The sequence below is a fragment of the Anguilla rostrata genome, chromosome 6 (genome assembly GCF_018555375.3).
Source record: "Anguilla rostrata isolate EN2019 chromosome 6, ASM1855537v3, whole genome shotgun sequence".
Taxonomy (NCBI): Eukaryota; Metazoa; Chordata; class Actinopteri; order Anguilliformes; family Anguillidae; genus Anguilla; species Anguilla rostrata.
In genome coordinates, this window is record NC_057938.1 from 11806671 (window position 1) to 11820521 (window position 13851).

At 40.6% G+C, this 13851-nt stretch overlaps 1 protein-coding gene across 1 annotated transcript in view; it reads left to right on the plus strand.

The window, feature by feature from the left end:
• The first annotated feature begins 5262 nt into the window (after positions 1–5262).
• The window catches only part of lamc1 (laminin, gamma 1), a 64656-nt gene continuing 56067 nt past the window's right edge, over positions 5263–13851 (plus strand). Inside the window, exon 1 of the mRNA XM_064338380.1 lies at positions 5263–5893. Coding sequence (XP_064194450.1) covers positions 5521–5893 — 373 coding nt within the window. The 5' untranslated portion in view covers positions 5263–5520. The remainder of the gene's footprint in view (positions 5894–13851) is intronic.

Sequence of the window (13851 nt, forward strand, 5' to 3'; positions counted from 1 at the left end):
AACAATCCTGCCAAATAAAAACTAACGTGATCGTATTAGCCTAACTAGGTACATTGAGCTAAACTATAGGCTAGGGAGGGGTGGGGAGAGGTGCAGCCTGAAGAGATGAGTCTTTAGTCTGCGTTTGAATGTAGTCAGATTCTCTGCTGTTCTGACCGCCACGGGGAGGTCATTCCACCAGCGAGGGGCCAGGACAGACAGCAGACGTGAGCGGGAAGTACAGACACAAAGAGGGGGAGGTGCCAAGCGTCCAGAGGTGGCAGAACGGAGAGGTCTGGCTGGTGTGTAGGGTCTGATGATCCTCTGGATGTATCCTAGTGCTGACCCCTTAGCTGCCTGGTATGCAAGCACCAAGGTCTTAAATTTGATGCGAGCCATAACAGGCAACCAGTGGAGGTCAGTGAGCAGGGGGGTGACATGGGAATGTCTGGGGAGGTTGTAGACCAGACACGCTGCAGCATTCTGGATGAGCTGCAGGGGTCTGATGGCAGATGCTGCCAGACCAGCCAGCAGCGAGTTGCAGTAGTCCAGGCGGGACAGGACCATCGCTTGAACCAGGAGCTGGGTTGCGTAGGTGGTGAGGAAGGGGCGGGCACACACACACACACACACACACATAATATATATCAAATAAACAGTTAAGAAGTACATTTCTAAATAAATGAAATACATGAAACAGTTGAGGCGAAAAAAAGCAGCATCATCATTATCCTTAACTTCTCTCGAAATGCTGTGGATGATGAATTCACTCTTGTGGCGAAGAATGGGAAAAGTAGCAATTCAGAGTGAAATCTAGAATATTTTGTCAGTACGCTATATTTATACACCCCAGCCACAGCAGACAAATAAGAAGAAATATAGCCTACTGCCTGAACAAATATTGCTGCATTACAGCAATGAAGGAAAATGAGACAACTTGTTATCCATACATCATATCACAAATACCAGTAAAACACAATTAGTCTCTTTTTGTGCTTTCCTAAAAGTAGCCTACCTGTCCTTTTCAGCACCGTCAACATGTGCAATATGCTTATTAAAATTAAAAGATAAATTCAGTTTTAGTTTTATCTTTCATTTAAACTTAGAACCTTTTTTGTGACTTACATGCAACCAAAATAAAATCGTAACCGTCACATACATTCCAACATTTAAATGCTACTACAACAACACAGAGGAGCAGCTCTTGTTCACACTGGTGCATATAAATGTCATTACAATAATCAACTTTCTAAATTAACACACACATATATATATACACACACACACATATATATATATATATATATATATAATTTATATTAAGAACTATCTTTTATATTATATTAACAGAGCTAGCTGTAAGGTTTTGTTTCCCCAAAAGTGTTGGAAAATAAAAATGACTGCATAGACTGTTTATGCCTCTGTTGAAATAACGTCCCTTAAACATAATCAAACAATAATAACACTAATTACAATTAGTCTACTGGAAAGATGTGCATATTTCTGAGACCAATCAGAAGGTTTTGTTTTCATCAGTCAGAATGACAGCGTGGCTGTTGATCAGAAAAGGTATGCAAAATGTAATCAGTGGATGGTGTAGAGCGAAGTGACGTAATTCCAGAGAGCTGATGGTGCGAACATGCCAATATTTTATGACTGTCTGTCATCATGTTAAGTGTGAATGGTTTGGCCTTTACGGGCTGATGGAAGATCATACTGAAAATTAAATGTAGCAAACTCATATAAATGATCAATTCAATTTTTTTTTGCTGTTTTATTAACAAATAGTCACATGATTTTAATTTTGAATTTCAAAAATTATCACTGATTAGAAAATGTATTATTAAGCGCCAATTTGTGGAAGTATGATATTGTTTATCACAATTGCAAAACAGTTCTTAGGACCAGAACGTTTATACATTGCATTGGCATAATACAGAAAGCAGATGCCGGACCAGTACTTGCGATAACACTCTCTCCAAACCATGTGTCCAAACCACCTCCCAACTAGATGGTGGACACATACACCTGTGACACAGGGGTATTTTCAACCACCTCTCTTTGTTTTCGGCCAGTCCCTGTGTGAAGGTTATGTTTAAAGAACATTTCTTGCTACTGCACTGGCTGGCAGGAGTCTTCAGGATTTCAGAGTGTCATTTACGCCAGAATTCATGTCCGCTTAATCACGGACACAATCTTGTGTGTATTTGAGTGTGCACAAGCAACTGGACCTTATGAGTAGACTAATAGCTAGTGAATTATCCAGTGCAAATCACTGTCCTCATATGTGCCATGAAATAACAGCTGTAAACAGTGCTGTCTTCTAAGCAAATGGCAGGTGCATTATTTTGCCACTAGATGGCGGTAGTTAAAATGACAACGATTGCCTTCATAGGGACGTCTTAAAATGTGAGATAAAACAATGTGCGCATAAGTGCATTTCGTTCACCATTCAGTCAATTTGTGCCCAATTTACTGGGAGTAACATGGATCCCCACCACCCATTGTTCAAATGAATGCATTGAAATATGTGGATTCAAGGAATAAAAGTGGTACAATTTGGTACATATCTTGTAAAAACTTTTTGGACTCCATAATGTCTTGAATCATTAAATGTCTGGCCTCTACAGCTAATGGAAAGTGTGTCATTTTTTTGTAATAAACAAACATCACCAAGCCATGTTAACAAGGATGCATATTGGTCATGAATGACATCCTTGCATGAATGAGATCCAGAGCTGGGTGGAAATACATCATCTAAAGCTCAACCTCGCAAAGACTGAGATGTTGTACCTCCCTACCACATTCTTTTCTTCACCTGAAATCTGCATCACCTGGGGTGACACCACACTCTCCTCTTCCAGTGCCAAGAACCTCAGAGTGCTGCTGGGCAACAAACTGGCCCGTGCTGAGAACATTGCAGCAGTGAACCAGGCATTCGGATTCTTCCTTCATATCACCACCTACTCAACCCAGCTGGGGTTTTAAAACAAAATTTAAAAATTTTACCCAGCCTCCCTGCTTCTGCCATCTCAACCAGAATACTGCAGCTCACCTGATCTACAGTGGCATGAAAAAGTATTTGCCCCCTTCCTGTTTTCCTCTATTGTCCCATATTTGACACACTGAATGGTTCCCAAACCATCTAACAGCCTCCCAAAGCATTCTAACGTTACTCCCTTTCTCATTTCCCTCCACTGGCTACCTGTTGCTGCTGGCATCAAATTCAAACTCTCAGTGCTAGCCCACCGGGCTTATAAGGGCACTTCTCCAGTCTACCTTCAGGGGGTCATCAAACCTTACAGACTAGCTAGAGTCCTTTGTTCTGTTACCTCAGCACGCCTGGCTCCTCCCCCTATACCTGCCTGCGCTTCCAGGTCATGCCAGCTATGTCCTGCTCCCCAGGTGAAATGACCTCCCCACTTCTGTCAGAACAGCAGAAACACTTCCCACCTCCTGCTACAGACTGAAGACTCACCTCACCATCCATTATCAACAAAAAATCTACTCTGAACTATAGCAGGGCATCTTTACACTTGCACTGCTTACCCCCTTAATATTACGTTTTTCAATAATTCCGAGAGTCAACTTCTCAACTTTTATCAACGTGAAGCGACCGAATTCTGACACCCATGTGTTAGCAAGTATTTACCAATGTTAGAAACAATATTCAAGAATATTGTTGGGTAATGTAAAGTGCAAACAGAAAATTTAATTGAGCAAGCTATACCTACACGTAGTGATTGTGCAGAGCTAGATTACATGTGACTTTAATGGTTGCATGGAACATTAGGTGGCTATTTAATCATTCTGACGATAAACAGCTCAAAACATGTTCCTATTCTCAAAACAAAATGAAGATAGTTATATGTCCTTTTCGGGCGTTTAAATCATGGCCCGTTCCTCTTGTATGTGACAGCGCTCTGTAGTCATAAATGGATAATATATTCTGAAGATGCTAAATATATCTGAGCGTTTCCACAGCGGTATAAATAAAAATAGTCCACTCCGGCGCACTTCGCTAAACTACCTAGATGCGTGGAGGATGAAACAACAGTAATGAGGATTAAAGATTCCACCAACACTTGGAGTTGAATGGGGATGTTTTATTTGACTGCACTTCATCAAATATAGTCTATTTTCGGTGGGAAAAAAACAAGTTGTTGATTCTGCGGGGGAAAGTCACAGCTCCACGAAGATTTGGTAGAGTGGAAAGGTGACTGCCCTTTCCACAATCAAGGATCTTTTCTTAAAATAGCGAGGAGGTCCCCCAGTCCCACCCTCGGTTGGGGCAAATCTCCCTTCCTTTGTTCGCATTTTGATGACCTCCCGCTATGAGTGGAATTTAGTTAAATGTGATGAAAACTTTTCACCCAGTCTCCAATCGCTGCGATTATGTTTGCTAATTTAACTACAATTTAAGCTTCTTGTTCCGTGCTTAAAAGCCGATTTTTCTGTGTCTCTAAATTTATAGAAGAGCAATTAAATTCAATTCTGTGGATTATTGAATTGATTTTCATCACAATTATTGAACTGCCTGCTTAAAGTATGTTCGAAGAAGGAATGCGCGCTGCAGGTTGGAAAATTGTGCATTTTTATTTTATTATAAGAACGAATATTTCTTTTCAACTGAATTTTATTGAAATTCAATGTACATTCAAAACAAATACTTTACTTCGGGCTACAGTTATAGGCTACTCAAACAAACATCAGTAAATGAACATACGTGTGTTCCCCCCAAAATATAATAGCCCTATAACTGAAAAAAAGAAAAATTTTAGCCAATATATATCTTGAGAGTGTTTAGGAATACATGCTGATATAAATGTTCCAGGTGTAACATTATACAGACAGTACTCGTGTTAAAGCTGCCATTGTGGCACATAAACTGACATTTTAAACCAGTATTACACACAGTATACATATCTATACATAATGTATGCAATCATAAAAAAATTCCTGTTTTGGATTTGGCTCACATAGTTGGAGACTCCACGCATATATTTCACACTCACTAAAGAACTATATATTTTTTATTAATTGCCCCATCATATGTACCCTAGCAAGCTAGGGTCCAGGTTGTCCTTTGATAAAACATTCAAAGTTATTTCAGGCTATACAATCTTTCAAAAGGATGCAAATGATGCAAACCGTTGCAGAATGAACACGACTTGATCGCTGAGGTGCGGACCAATCCTACGGTCTTTTTGCCTGTGCACCACAGCCTGGCATCAAAGCCCTCCCGGCCGGAAGCAGACGCACTGAATTTTTTTAACATTCCTTTGACTTGCGCACTAGGGAGCCAAGAGGGTGTAGTCGGACTCGCAGCTTTTTTCTTGCAAACTTTTTCATGGCGCTGGACGCATAGCACTGATTCGGCGTTGGAAGGCTGGAAAGAACGAAAGAGGGAGGGAGAAAGAGGAAGGTTTTTTGTCCTCCATGGTTTTATTTATTTTTTTATTGAATTGAGTTAGGTAGCTGAAATAAAAAAGTTTGGAAGTGCGACAGTATACGGAAAACGGTCCTAAGATTTTACTCATAATGCATCGGTTTATTTGTGTTTTAACTACATTGACTTGTTTGGTTGCGTACAGCAACGGTGCAATGGATGAATGTACAGACGATTCGAACCGTCCTCAGCGCTGTATGCCAGAGTTTGTCAACGCTGCCTTCAACGTTACCGTCGTGGCGACCAACACTTGTGGCTCTCCACCAGAAGAATACTGCGTACAAACCGGGGTAACGGGAGTCACCAAGTCCTGCCACATCTGCGATGCAAGGGACCCCAGGCAACACCACAGCGCCGTCTACCTCACTGATTACAACAACCAAGCGGATACCACTTGGTGGCAAAGCCAGACAATGTTAGCGGGCATCCAGTACCCCAACTCGATCAACTTAACTCTTCATCTTGGTAAGAACCATTGTTGTCTTCCATTAGGTAGTGAGCTGGCCACTTCTTAATTTTCAAGATTAGTCAGATCTATTACTTAACTGATAATAAAGCGCATTTACTTTGTTTTGCTCTACCATTTTGCAGTTTAAAGGGAAATGTAGCCTATAATATAAAGTTATATGATTGGTCTGCTGTTCTTGCATTAGCCTACCTATGAGAGAGCTCAAGTTAGTGTTCAACAGCAGATAGGATAGCCTACGGCTGCCAGCCCTCTAGCTAGTTCCTCAGGAATTTTCATTCACTGTAACATGCGTGTTGTAGCTAGTTAGTTACAACTAGCCTAGATAAGATGCTTGTCTTGTCGGGTAGGCTATAGCCAACGTATACAGCTGGTAGTTTAGAGATCCATCTTTAATATCTTGTTAGTTCATCTTTATTTAAAAAAGTGACTATAACAATATAAGTGGCTAAGTTAACAAAACTAGGCTACCCCATTAAAATCAGTCGTAGCTTCCCGAGGCCTGTGCAAATGGCGGAGCATTGGCCAGCCAGCGACTTATAGGTAGTTAATTGCTATAAGGAGTGTCAAAGAAAGAAAAATACAGACTAATCCTATTGCCACTGAAATTTAGCTCAGTTTTACACCAAATGACACTGCACTAGTCACATGTCATAGTGATTCAATTAACTGCTAAATTAAAAAAATCTCCCAAAGCTTAAGCATACACCGTATGCACATTTTTCCAATGAATCGTATGGTGTTACGACTAAACACCCAGCATTCTTTTTTTAAAGTTGACTTTACGAAAACCTGCAACAACTTATGTATTTGTTCAAACTACAAAGATTTCTAGCTCACGTGAAGGGTGTGGAGTAAAATATTAGCATTAACCTCTAAGCATAGATCACTGATTTTTCACCCCTGAGGTACCGTGAAGTTTTGCGCTCTTATATGTTGAATTTTAATGGTGTTACGCGAGTGCAAAATTGGACCTTTACACAGCGGTACAGGGGCCTCGTTCTATATTGGGGAGACCGATCGATCACTGGCGAGACTAATTTTAAAGGCAGTTTAATGTGCACCCAGAGCTCACGCGTTAGCAGCTAACCTAGGCTACTTTTAACAAACATTCCCCCCCAAAGGCTGCGGGCTCATTCGCTTCTGTCCCAGCAGATTTCAGAGCAAACTCGGTGTTTTGAAAGAAAAAATGTCTTTGCACACTAGCAGCAAAGTTTAGTCAGCTAACTTAAGTGGAGCCCACTATAAACAGTCATGAATTGCGGCACTTCATTTGGGTTTCTTTGGCATTTAGATGTGCCCTCTGGGGACAAAAACGTTGACGAGAACTTTTACATCTTCGAAGTACTAAAACGACAACTTTACGCAGGTAGTTATATTTTATGCAAAATAACTCGGAATTTTTACATTAATAAATAGGTAAATAGGTGTGTATTCATAACGCACAATTTAAGTTTTTACCTTTCATTATCGCAAAACTCAAGATGGCGTCCTTTAAGTCTCCGCTGTTGAAGGTTATCTTTAAAGCACCAAATAAAGCCACTTATTCAGGTACAACCATCTCACTTTCCAAACGAATATGTACTTAACTATATGTTGAGATTACGTGATGCTGCTTGTCTAAATGTTTCCAGCGGCTTGGCTAGTGTTTCCAATGACGGTAAAATGGAAGCGAAGTTTGCAACATGACAATGATGCCCCTTGTTTTAAAGAACGCTGAATATTGTTACAAATACTTAGTATCGGGGTGTCATGTGTGAAATTTCACACTGTAACTAGCGTCAAGATAAACTCTGAAGGTCTGTTTACGAGCCCTGTTTTAGGTTGAGTGTCTGCCTGTGAGGCTTAATTGATTTTTTTTTGTTTCAGATGGGTTTTACTTGTCCATGCGTACCATTTTTTCATTTTTGCGATAAAAAAAAGAAAAAAAAAAGACATACCTAATGATATGCCTAATTATCAAGAATTTCACTGATTTCTAAATGCTTTTCACATCCCCAGAAAATAACATTGTGACAAACCTGTATATGGGGACTGTCTTGCTGTCGTAGCTGCATGACCTGTTTTAAGAATGGTAGGAAATTGTAAAAAAAAACAAACAAAAAAAATGTTTCAATGTGATTGTTACCAGAACTGATTGTTTTAATGTGAATTAGTTTTAAAAGTTCTGACACATTGCCAAACTGGAACACTTTCCCTTTCCTTACAAGGGGCCTGTAGTCCACCAGCATTGAGAAAAAGATCTTGGTTCTATTTACAGCCTGTTTACTTGTACTGGAAGCACACACCAGCCATTTGGGTGGTTAGGAAGGCACTGAGTCTTGTGGTTTAGAGGTAAATCCAGAATGGCATTTGCCTGGTGAAGGGTTTGTGGTCAAGTAGAAATGATTGTTTATCAGATTGCATTTTCACTGCATTATTTTAATGTAATTAAGCTGGGAAGGTGAATTTAATGAAGCCGGGCAGGTATGTGTGTTCAAGTGAAGGTTGTTAACTGAAAGAGAGTGCAATCAAAATAATCATTTTTTTTTTGTTAAGAGAACAAAAGAATACTTTACTTAACTAGCATTTAGCAAATGCTCTTATCCAGAGGAACTTAGTATGCAAGCACAAGTGCAAAGGTCAGGGATCGAAGGGCAGTAATTCCCTGGAGGGGGGTGTATGGTCCTAAGAGACCTGCCGAGTACAGCCTCGATTGACAACTTGTCAGCTACCCTATTGAACATCAAACTTAATTATACAAACCGAAGCGGAACTGCCCTGATGAGAATTATTCTATATTGCAAGAACACAGGCAAAGAGCCATAGGCTCTGAATGCTTGGATGCTAAGATATTTTACCTATTTTATGAAGGTGAGATTGAAAGTGAAAAGTCTTTTTCTGTCCTGAAAGTAAGAAAGTGGAGATGTTTATTGTCTAATTAATGTGGTTTTTACATTTGAACGAATCTGTAGTACAACCATATAGTGGTTTAGTCTTGAGGCATGCGCCTTGGTGGAAGCGGTTATTTGATTGTTGCTTTGCCCATCACTAACTCCAGTGGCGCTGAGGTCATGTTAAATGTTTTCTTGTAAGTTGCTATGGCTAAGAGTGTCTGCCAAATGACTATATTGTACATTTTAGCCAGCTGCCAGTCAGAAGTGAATATTCATACAGAACACGCATGCTGTGGCACGCCTCCTGCTCTTGTGTTTAGAGGGGTCGTGTTTTACAGCAAAAGAATATTGAGTAGACGTTTTTTTTCATGGTTGATCAATGAGCAAAGAAACACGATTGCACCGGATCTTTGTTGTGAAACTATGATGGGTACTGTAAAACAGGAACGGTCAATGTAATCAGTCTGGCAGGTTACAGAATTGGACAATACCGCTAGATATAGCTAGCAGATAAACATATTGGCTCCTAGCCTACAGGACATCTGTTTATATTGCTCATTTGTCACCAATTCCAGCCATAGACATAAGATGGGTAAGTAAGCAAACAGGGACTGAAGCAGCTGAACTCCAGACCCTACAGGTAGGAATGTGTCCCTCCCTGCACACCAAGCCCTATGCAACTTCTTAATGAGTTTGAACATACTGTGTTCAGTTGTGGGGGGAGGTCAGACGGTGGTCAGGAGTTGCTCAAAAGCATTATCTGTTTACAGTACTTAAGGATCGCACTGTGCAAAGACACGTGCTTCCTAATAATTCAGATATATATTGTGAGATTTTTTAAAAACTGGTTTATTTAGTGGCCTGAAATGGCTGACTGTGATCATGTAGCTTTTGCAGTCCCAATTCAAAGCTGTAATGCATGATACATGGACTCTGTGCCACAGGGATTTAGATATGATAACATTTCAGAGTTGCCTTGTATTTTTAATCTTTATCTGTGTCCCTATTAATCATAGGGATGTCATTACATCGAGCATATATGCCCAGAGTATTGCTTCTTGTTGGTTACCATCAGTCTATCGGTGCCCATTATGTCAATAAAGGAAATCAGGACGTGCTGTATTGGTTACATCAGTGTTTGGAACGGGTTGCTTGAAATGAGCCAGAGGCACACTTGTTAATGTACGCCTTTGTGGTCATAAGGGCGCTCTACCTTCATAGAGCGCTCTTTCATAAATATTTTTGTTTTTTAAAATGCAAAGAAGCATTCTAATCAAGTAGATAAAATTATTACCTGTCATTTGTGTGTTGATCCTGAGAAAGTGCTCTGTGGTAACAAAGTATGGCAACACTGGTTTAGCTATATTAGAGTTTCATGGTTTCAGACGAATGGCTACTAATGTCATAAAGAATATTGTTTTGCCAGTGTAGGATATAAAAAATGGCTATTTAAAAAAATAAAAAAAACATTTTTATGCGTATACCAGTTCAGACAAATATCTGAAAATGTTTCTCATATTTATTTGTCATCATATTTTAAGAACTTTTATCTGCTGATCTTATATTTGGTTTCTTCGTCTTATGTTGTGTAGCTAGTTGGAACATGCTTTAAATCAAATTGTATTTAAATGAGTATTTGAATCAATGTGTGCTGTTGTACTAAGGAGTTGGAAGCCTCAGTGGAATGCTGTCTGACTTGACAGCTTCTTCTGTCACACAACACTGAAGGAGAGCTGACCCTAAAGACTGTAAATGCCATCTTTTATTTCTAATAGAACCACAGGTTTATGCGAGGACTTTTCTCCATGGATATGTCTATATGAAGACATAGAGAGGGGGTGTGGTCGCTGTAGCAACAGCCTTGAGATGCTGCGTTCATTAATTAGGCTTCTTAAGCAGTTTGAGCAAGAGCACCAGGCAATGCTGAAATCAGTCTTTTGGAGGATTGGACTGATGATTCCTACTTTGGGGTTAGGTAAAGAGGGTTTAGATTGAGAAGCAGCACACCTATCTCTAGTTTTTGTAGGACTGCATTTTTCTCCAAACCCTCCGAGCGATGGAAGGTGCCTGAAAACACGACTAGTCCCAAACAGTTTGAGACGTGTGTGAGGGTTTCATACTTTCATGTGAAAAGTGGCCATCGACCGTATTAACTGTTATGACTGAGGTTTCTCTAACCCCCGAAGGAACAACACACCTTGAATTACCCCCCTTCCAGTGCAAATCTAGCCTGCTACCAAGATAGGGTTTGGAGATTTCAGACAGTCTGTGGGTGGGGTTAAAAATAGCTTGGGTTAAAAAAAAATCACAACATGAAATAAAAGCAGTTTTATTAAAGCACAATTTCCCCCATGAGTTTTCTCCAGACTTGTGCAGAAAATGTAACCGTAAATGCAACTGAAAATGTAAATGTGATTGCATTTAATCTGACAGTATCTAGCCAAGCAGTTTGAGTATTTTGCACATCTATATCATTAGGGAGGGGGGTGCATGTTGTATAAATAAAGAGAATGCTTGCATTAACCTTTACACCCTTCATTAATGTTTTCTGGATCTTTCTATGTGATTGTTTTCTATTAACTTCACCTAAGTAATGGGATGTCTGCTATTACTTCCAACTGTTGACTCATCCATAATTAATTCCATCATGAGGCTAGGTTTCCCTTGGCTATCTGTTATTCGTTAATTTGTGATCTTGTCCTCCGTCCTTTCTACTGCTTAATTGTCTTACAAGGCATGGCTGTTTTATTCTCAATTTAGCTATTGCACAAAGAACGCATTGCTCGTTTGGAAAAACCAAACAAGTTGCCTAAAACTTACATTGCCCAACTTGTTCTTGACCCTGAACCAATGCATTTTTATGAGCCTCACAAACCGCTCATTGTTGTGTGACTGCACCAGTGCTTTAGAAATGACGTGCTTCTGCTTTAAAGCAGCGTCTTGAGGAGAGCCACTTGAAAGCCTGCCTATTGTGGTGATTTTGATGTGTTAGCTCAAACTCCGCAGTTGTGCATGCAAATTACACACTCTGCAGCTAATTCCTTCACTGCTGAAGAATAGCCATGGGTACAGGTTTAGCTATTTTCACTAAAACATGTCGTCTGTCTTGGTAGTAATGCTGACAGTCGTGTTTGCCTGACTTCTGACTTTATGCTGTGAACTTTTTAGATGAGGAATGAACCAATTGTTATGTAATTTTTTTACCTTATTAGCTAACAATCCATAACACCAAGCAGTCTAGCTAGCCAGGAATGTTTGTTTTTTTTGTTCTGGCAAAACCTAGCTGGCTGTGATCGAATCAAGTCTCATGTCATTTGATACAACAACCAGCACACACTCATGCATACATATGCCTAATATTGTGGACTGAACTTTGACCTGTAGTTTTTAAATGCAGTAGAGGGCTTGCATTTGTATTTAATGTGCGGAATTGTGAAAGTTATTTTACAGCATGAATTAATTGTAGGATTTTTCCACTGAACGAATGCGTGGGAATGTCAGAAATACACACGGTCCCAGCCGTCGTGCGCTGAAATTCCTGCAGCAAACGGTGTGTTCCCGTGCAGCTGGGCAGTGCAGCCCAGCACAGTTGCTTTGGGCTTTGGAGTGTTTGTTTATCCCTGGGAAGTAACGAGACTGCAGGCCTCTCCGAGCTTCTGTTTCTGCATTGGCCGTGCCGCAGTGTGGGAACGAAAACCTCCGCAAAGTGAACACGCCTCCTTCCGCTAAACCATCCAATCTGAGCCCAAGGGGCCAATCTCGGTCAGGGCCAAGGTACAGACTTTGGCTGCTCTGAGGTCCGTCTAAGCCAAGGCTAATGTAAACGCATCTGAGGCAATCTTATCTATATCTGTGGTATGCCCAGCCTCATAGGTAACTGAATAAATACTTCAGCCCAACCCAGGTCAGAGTGCCTTAAATGCATTCTGGCCTGAGCATTATAATCTGAAAATAAAATGTAAGTAAATGACAGTAGCAGCAGTTGATTGTATATTATTACAACGTCAGGTGATGAGTGGTACTTGGTACTGTGGTATTACTAGTAGTGATATTATGTACTGTTTTACTGTGGGCCTTATAGTTTCAGAGCTCATGAAATGTCTTAAGCAGGATGTGGGTTGGAACCCTGCATCGGAACCCATACCCGGTCAGCAGCCTGTGAGCCACAATGGTTGCCTGTAATCTGTCGCAGTCAACCACTTCTGAGCCACAATGGCTGACTGTAGTCTGCACCCAGTAAGCATCCCTTGTTTCATAATGGTTGCTTGATCATGCAGGCTTTGTTTGTCCACGTCATCCTGGAGGAAATTGCCCTTTTGTCTATGCAGTTGGAGGAAGTTTTGTTGGTTCCTGTCATAGAGTTGAATTGCAATCCCAAGTCTCAACTGCCAGTACCAGCAATGGAATAAACATGACTTGGAAAAAGTTCTGCTACTGCTACTTCTGCTACTTCAGTTCAATGTGTATTTCAGGAATGGAGGATAAGCTCCAAGCCAGTTACGAAATATCGGATTGTGTACTTTTTTTCGGAATGTAGGGCAGCTGTTGGCGCCCTGCTTTAGGAATGGTATATTCCTGTGTGAAACTGACAGTTATTTAAACCTACCCCTAGTCCAGCTGTGCTCAACCGCACTCCCACACATTCTCGCATTCCCACATTCCCCCTGTTTTCCTGCTGGCTGCTGGAACTTGTGCATGTCAAGTTGTACCTTTGGGTCATCCAGCTGTTGGGCTGCCTCTTCACTATTTTTCATCTGTTGAAATACGAGGAAAGAGTTTTCCACTCTCTGTTAGCTGATGGCACATTTGGTAATATTGCTCATGCATTACAACAGTATACTTTTTCTTCAGTTACATCACTATGCATTTTGCAAAATGTGTGCTGAGAAGGGTTTGATATGAAATTGGTCAATATGAAAGTTTATTGGACCCTCTGTTTCTGTGCAGTCCATTGCCGTTTGCAAATGAAGTTGAGATCACCCGAGCGGAATTGGTCATTCAAAATAACTAAGGTGATGAACGAGGAGCTGTTGTCTTGGACACAGTGGGTTGAGTGGGATTTGTGGGGGAGGGGCTGTCGG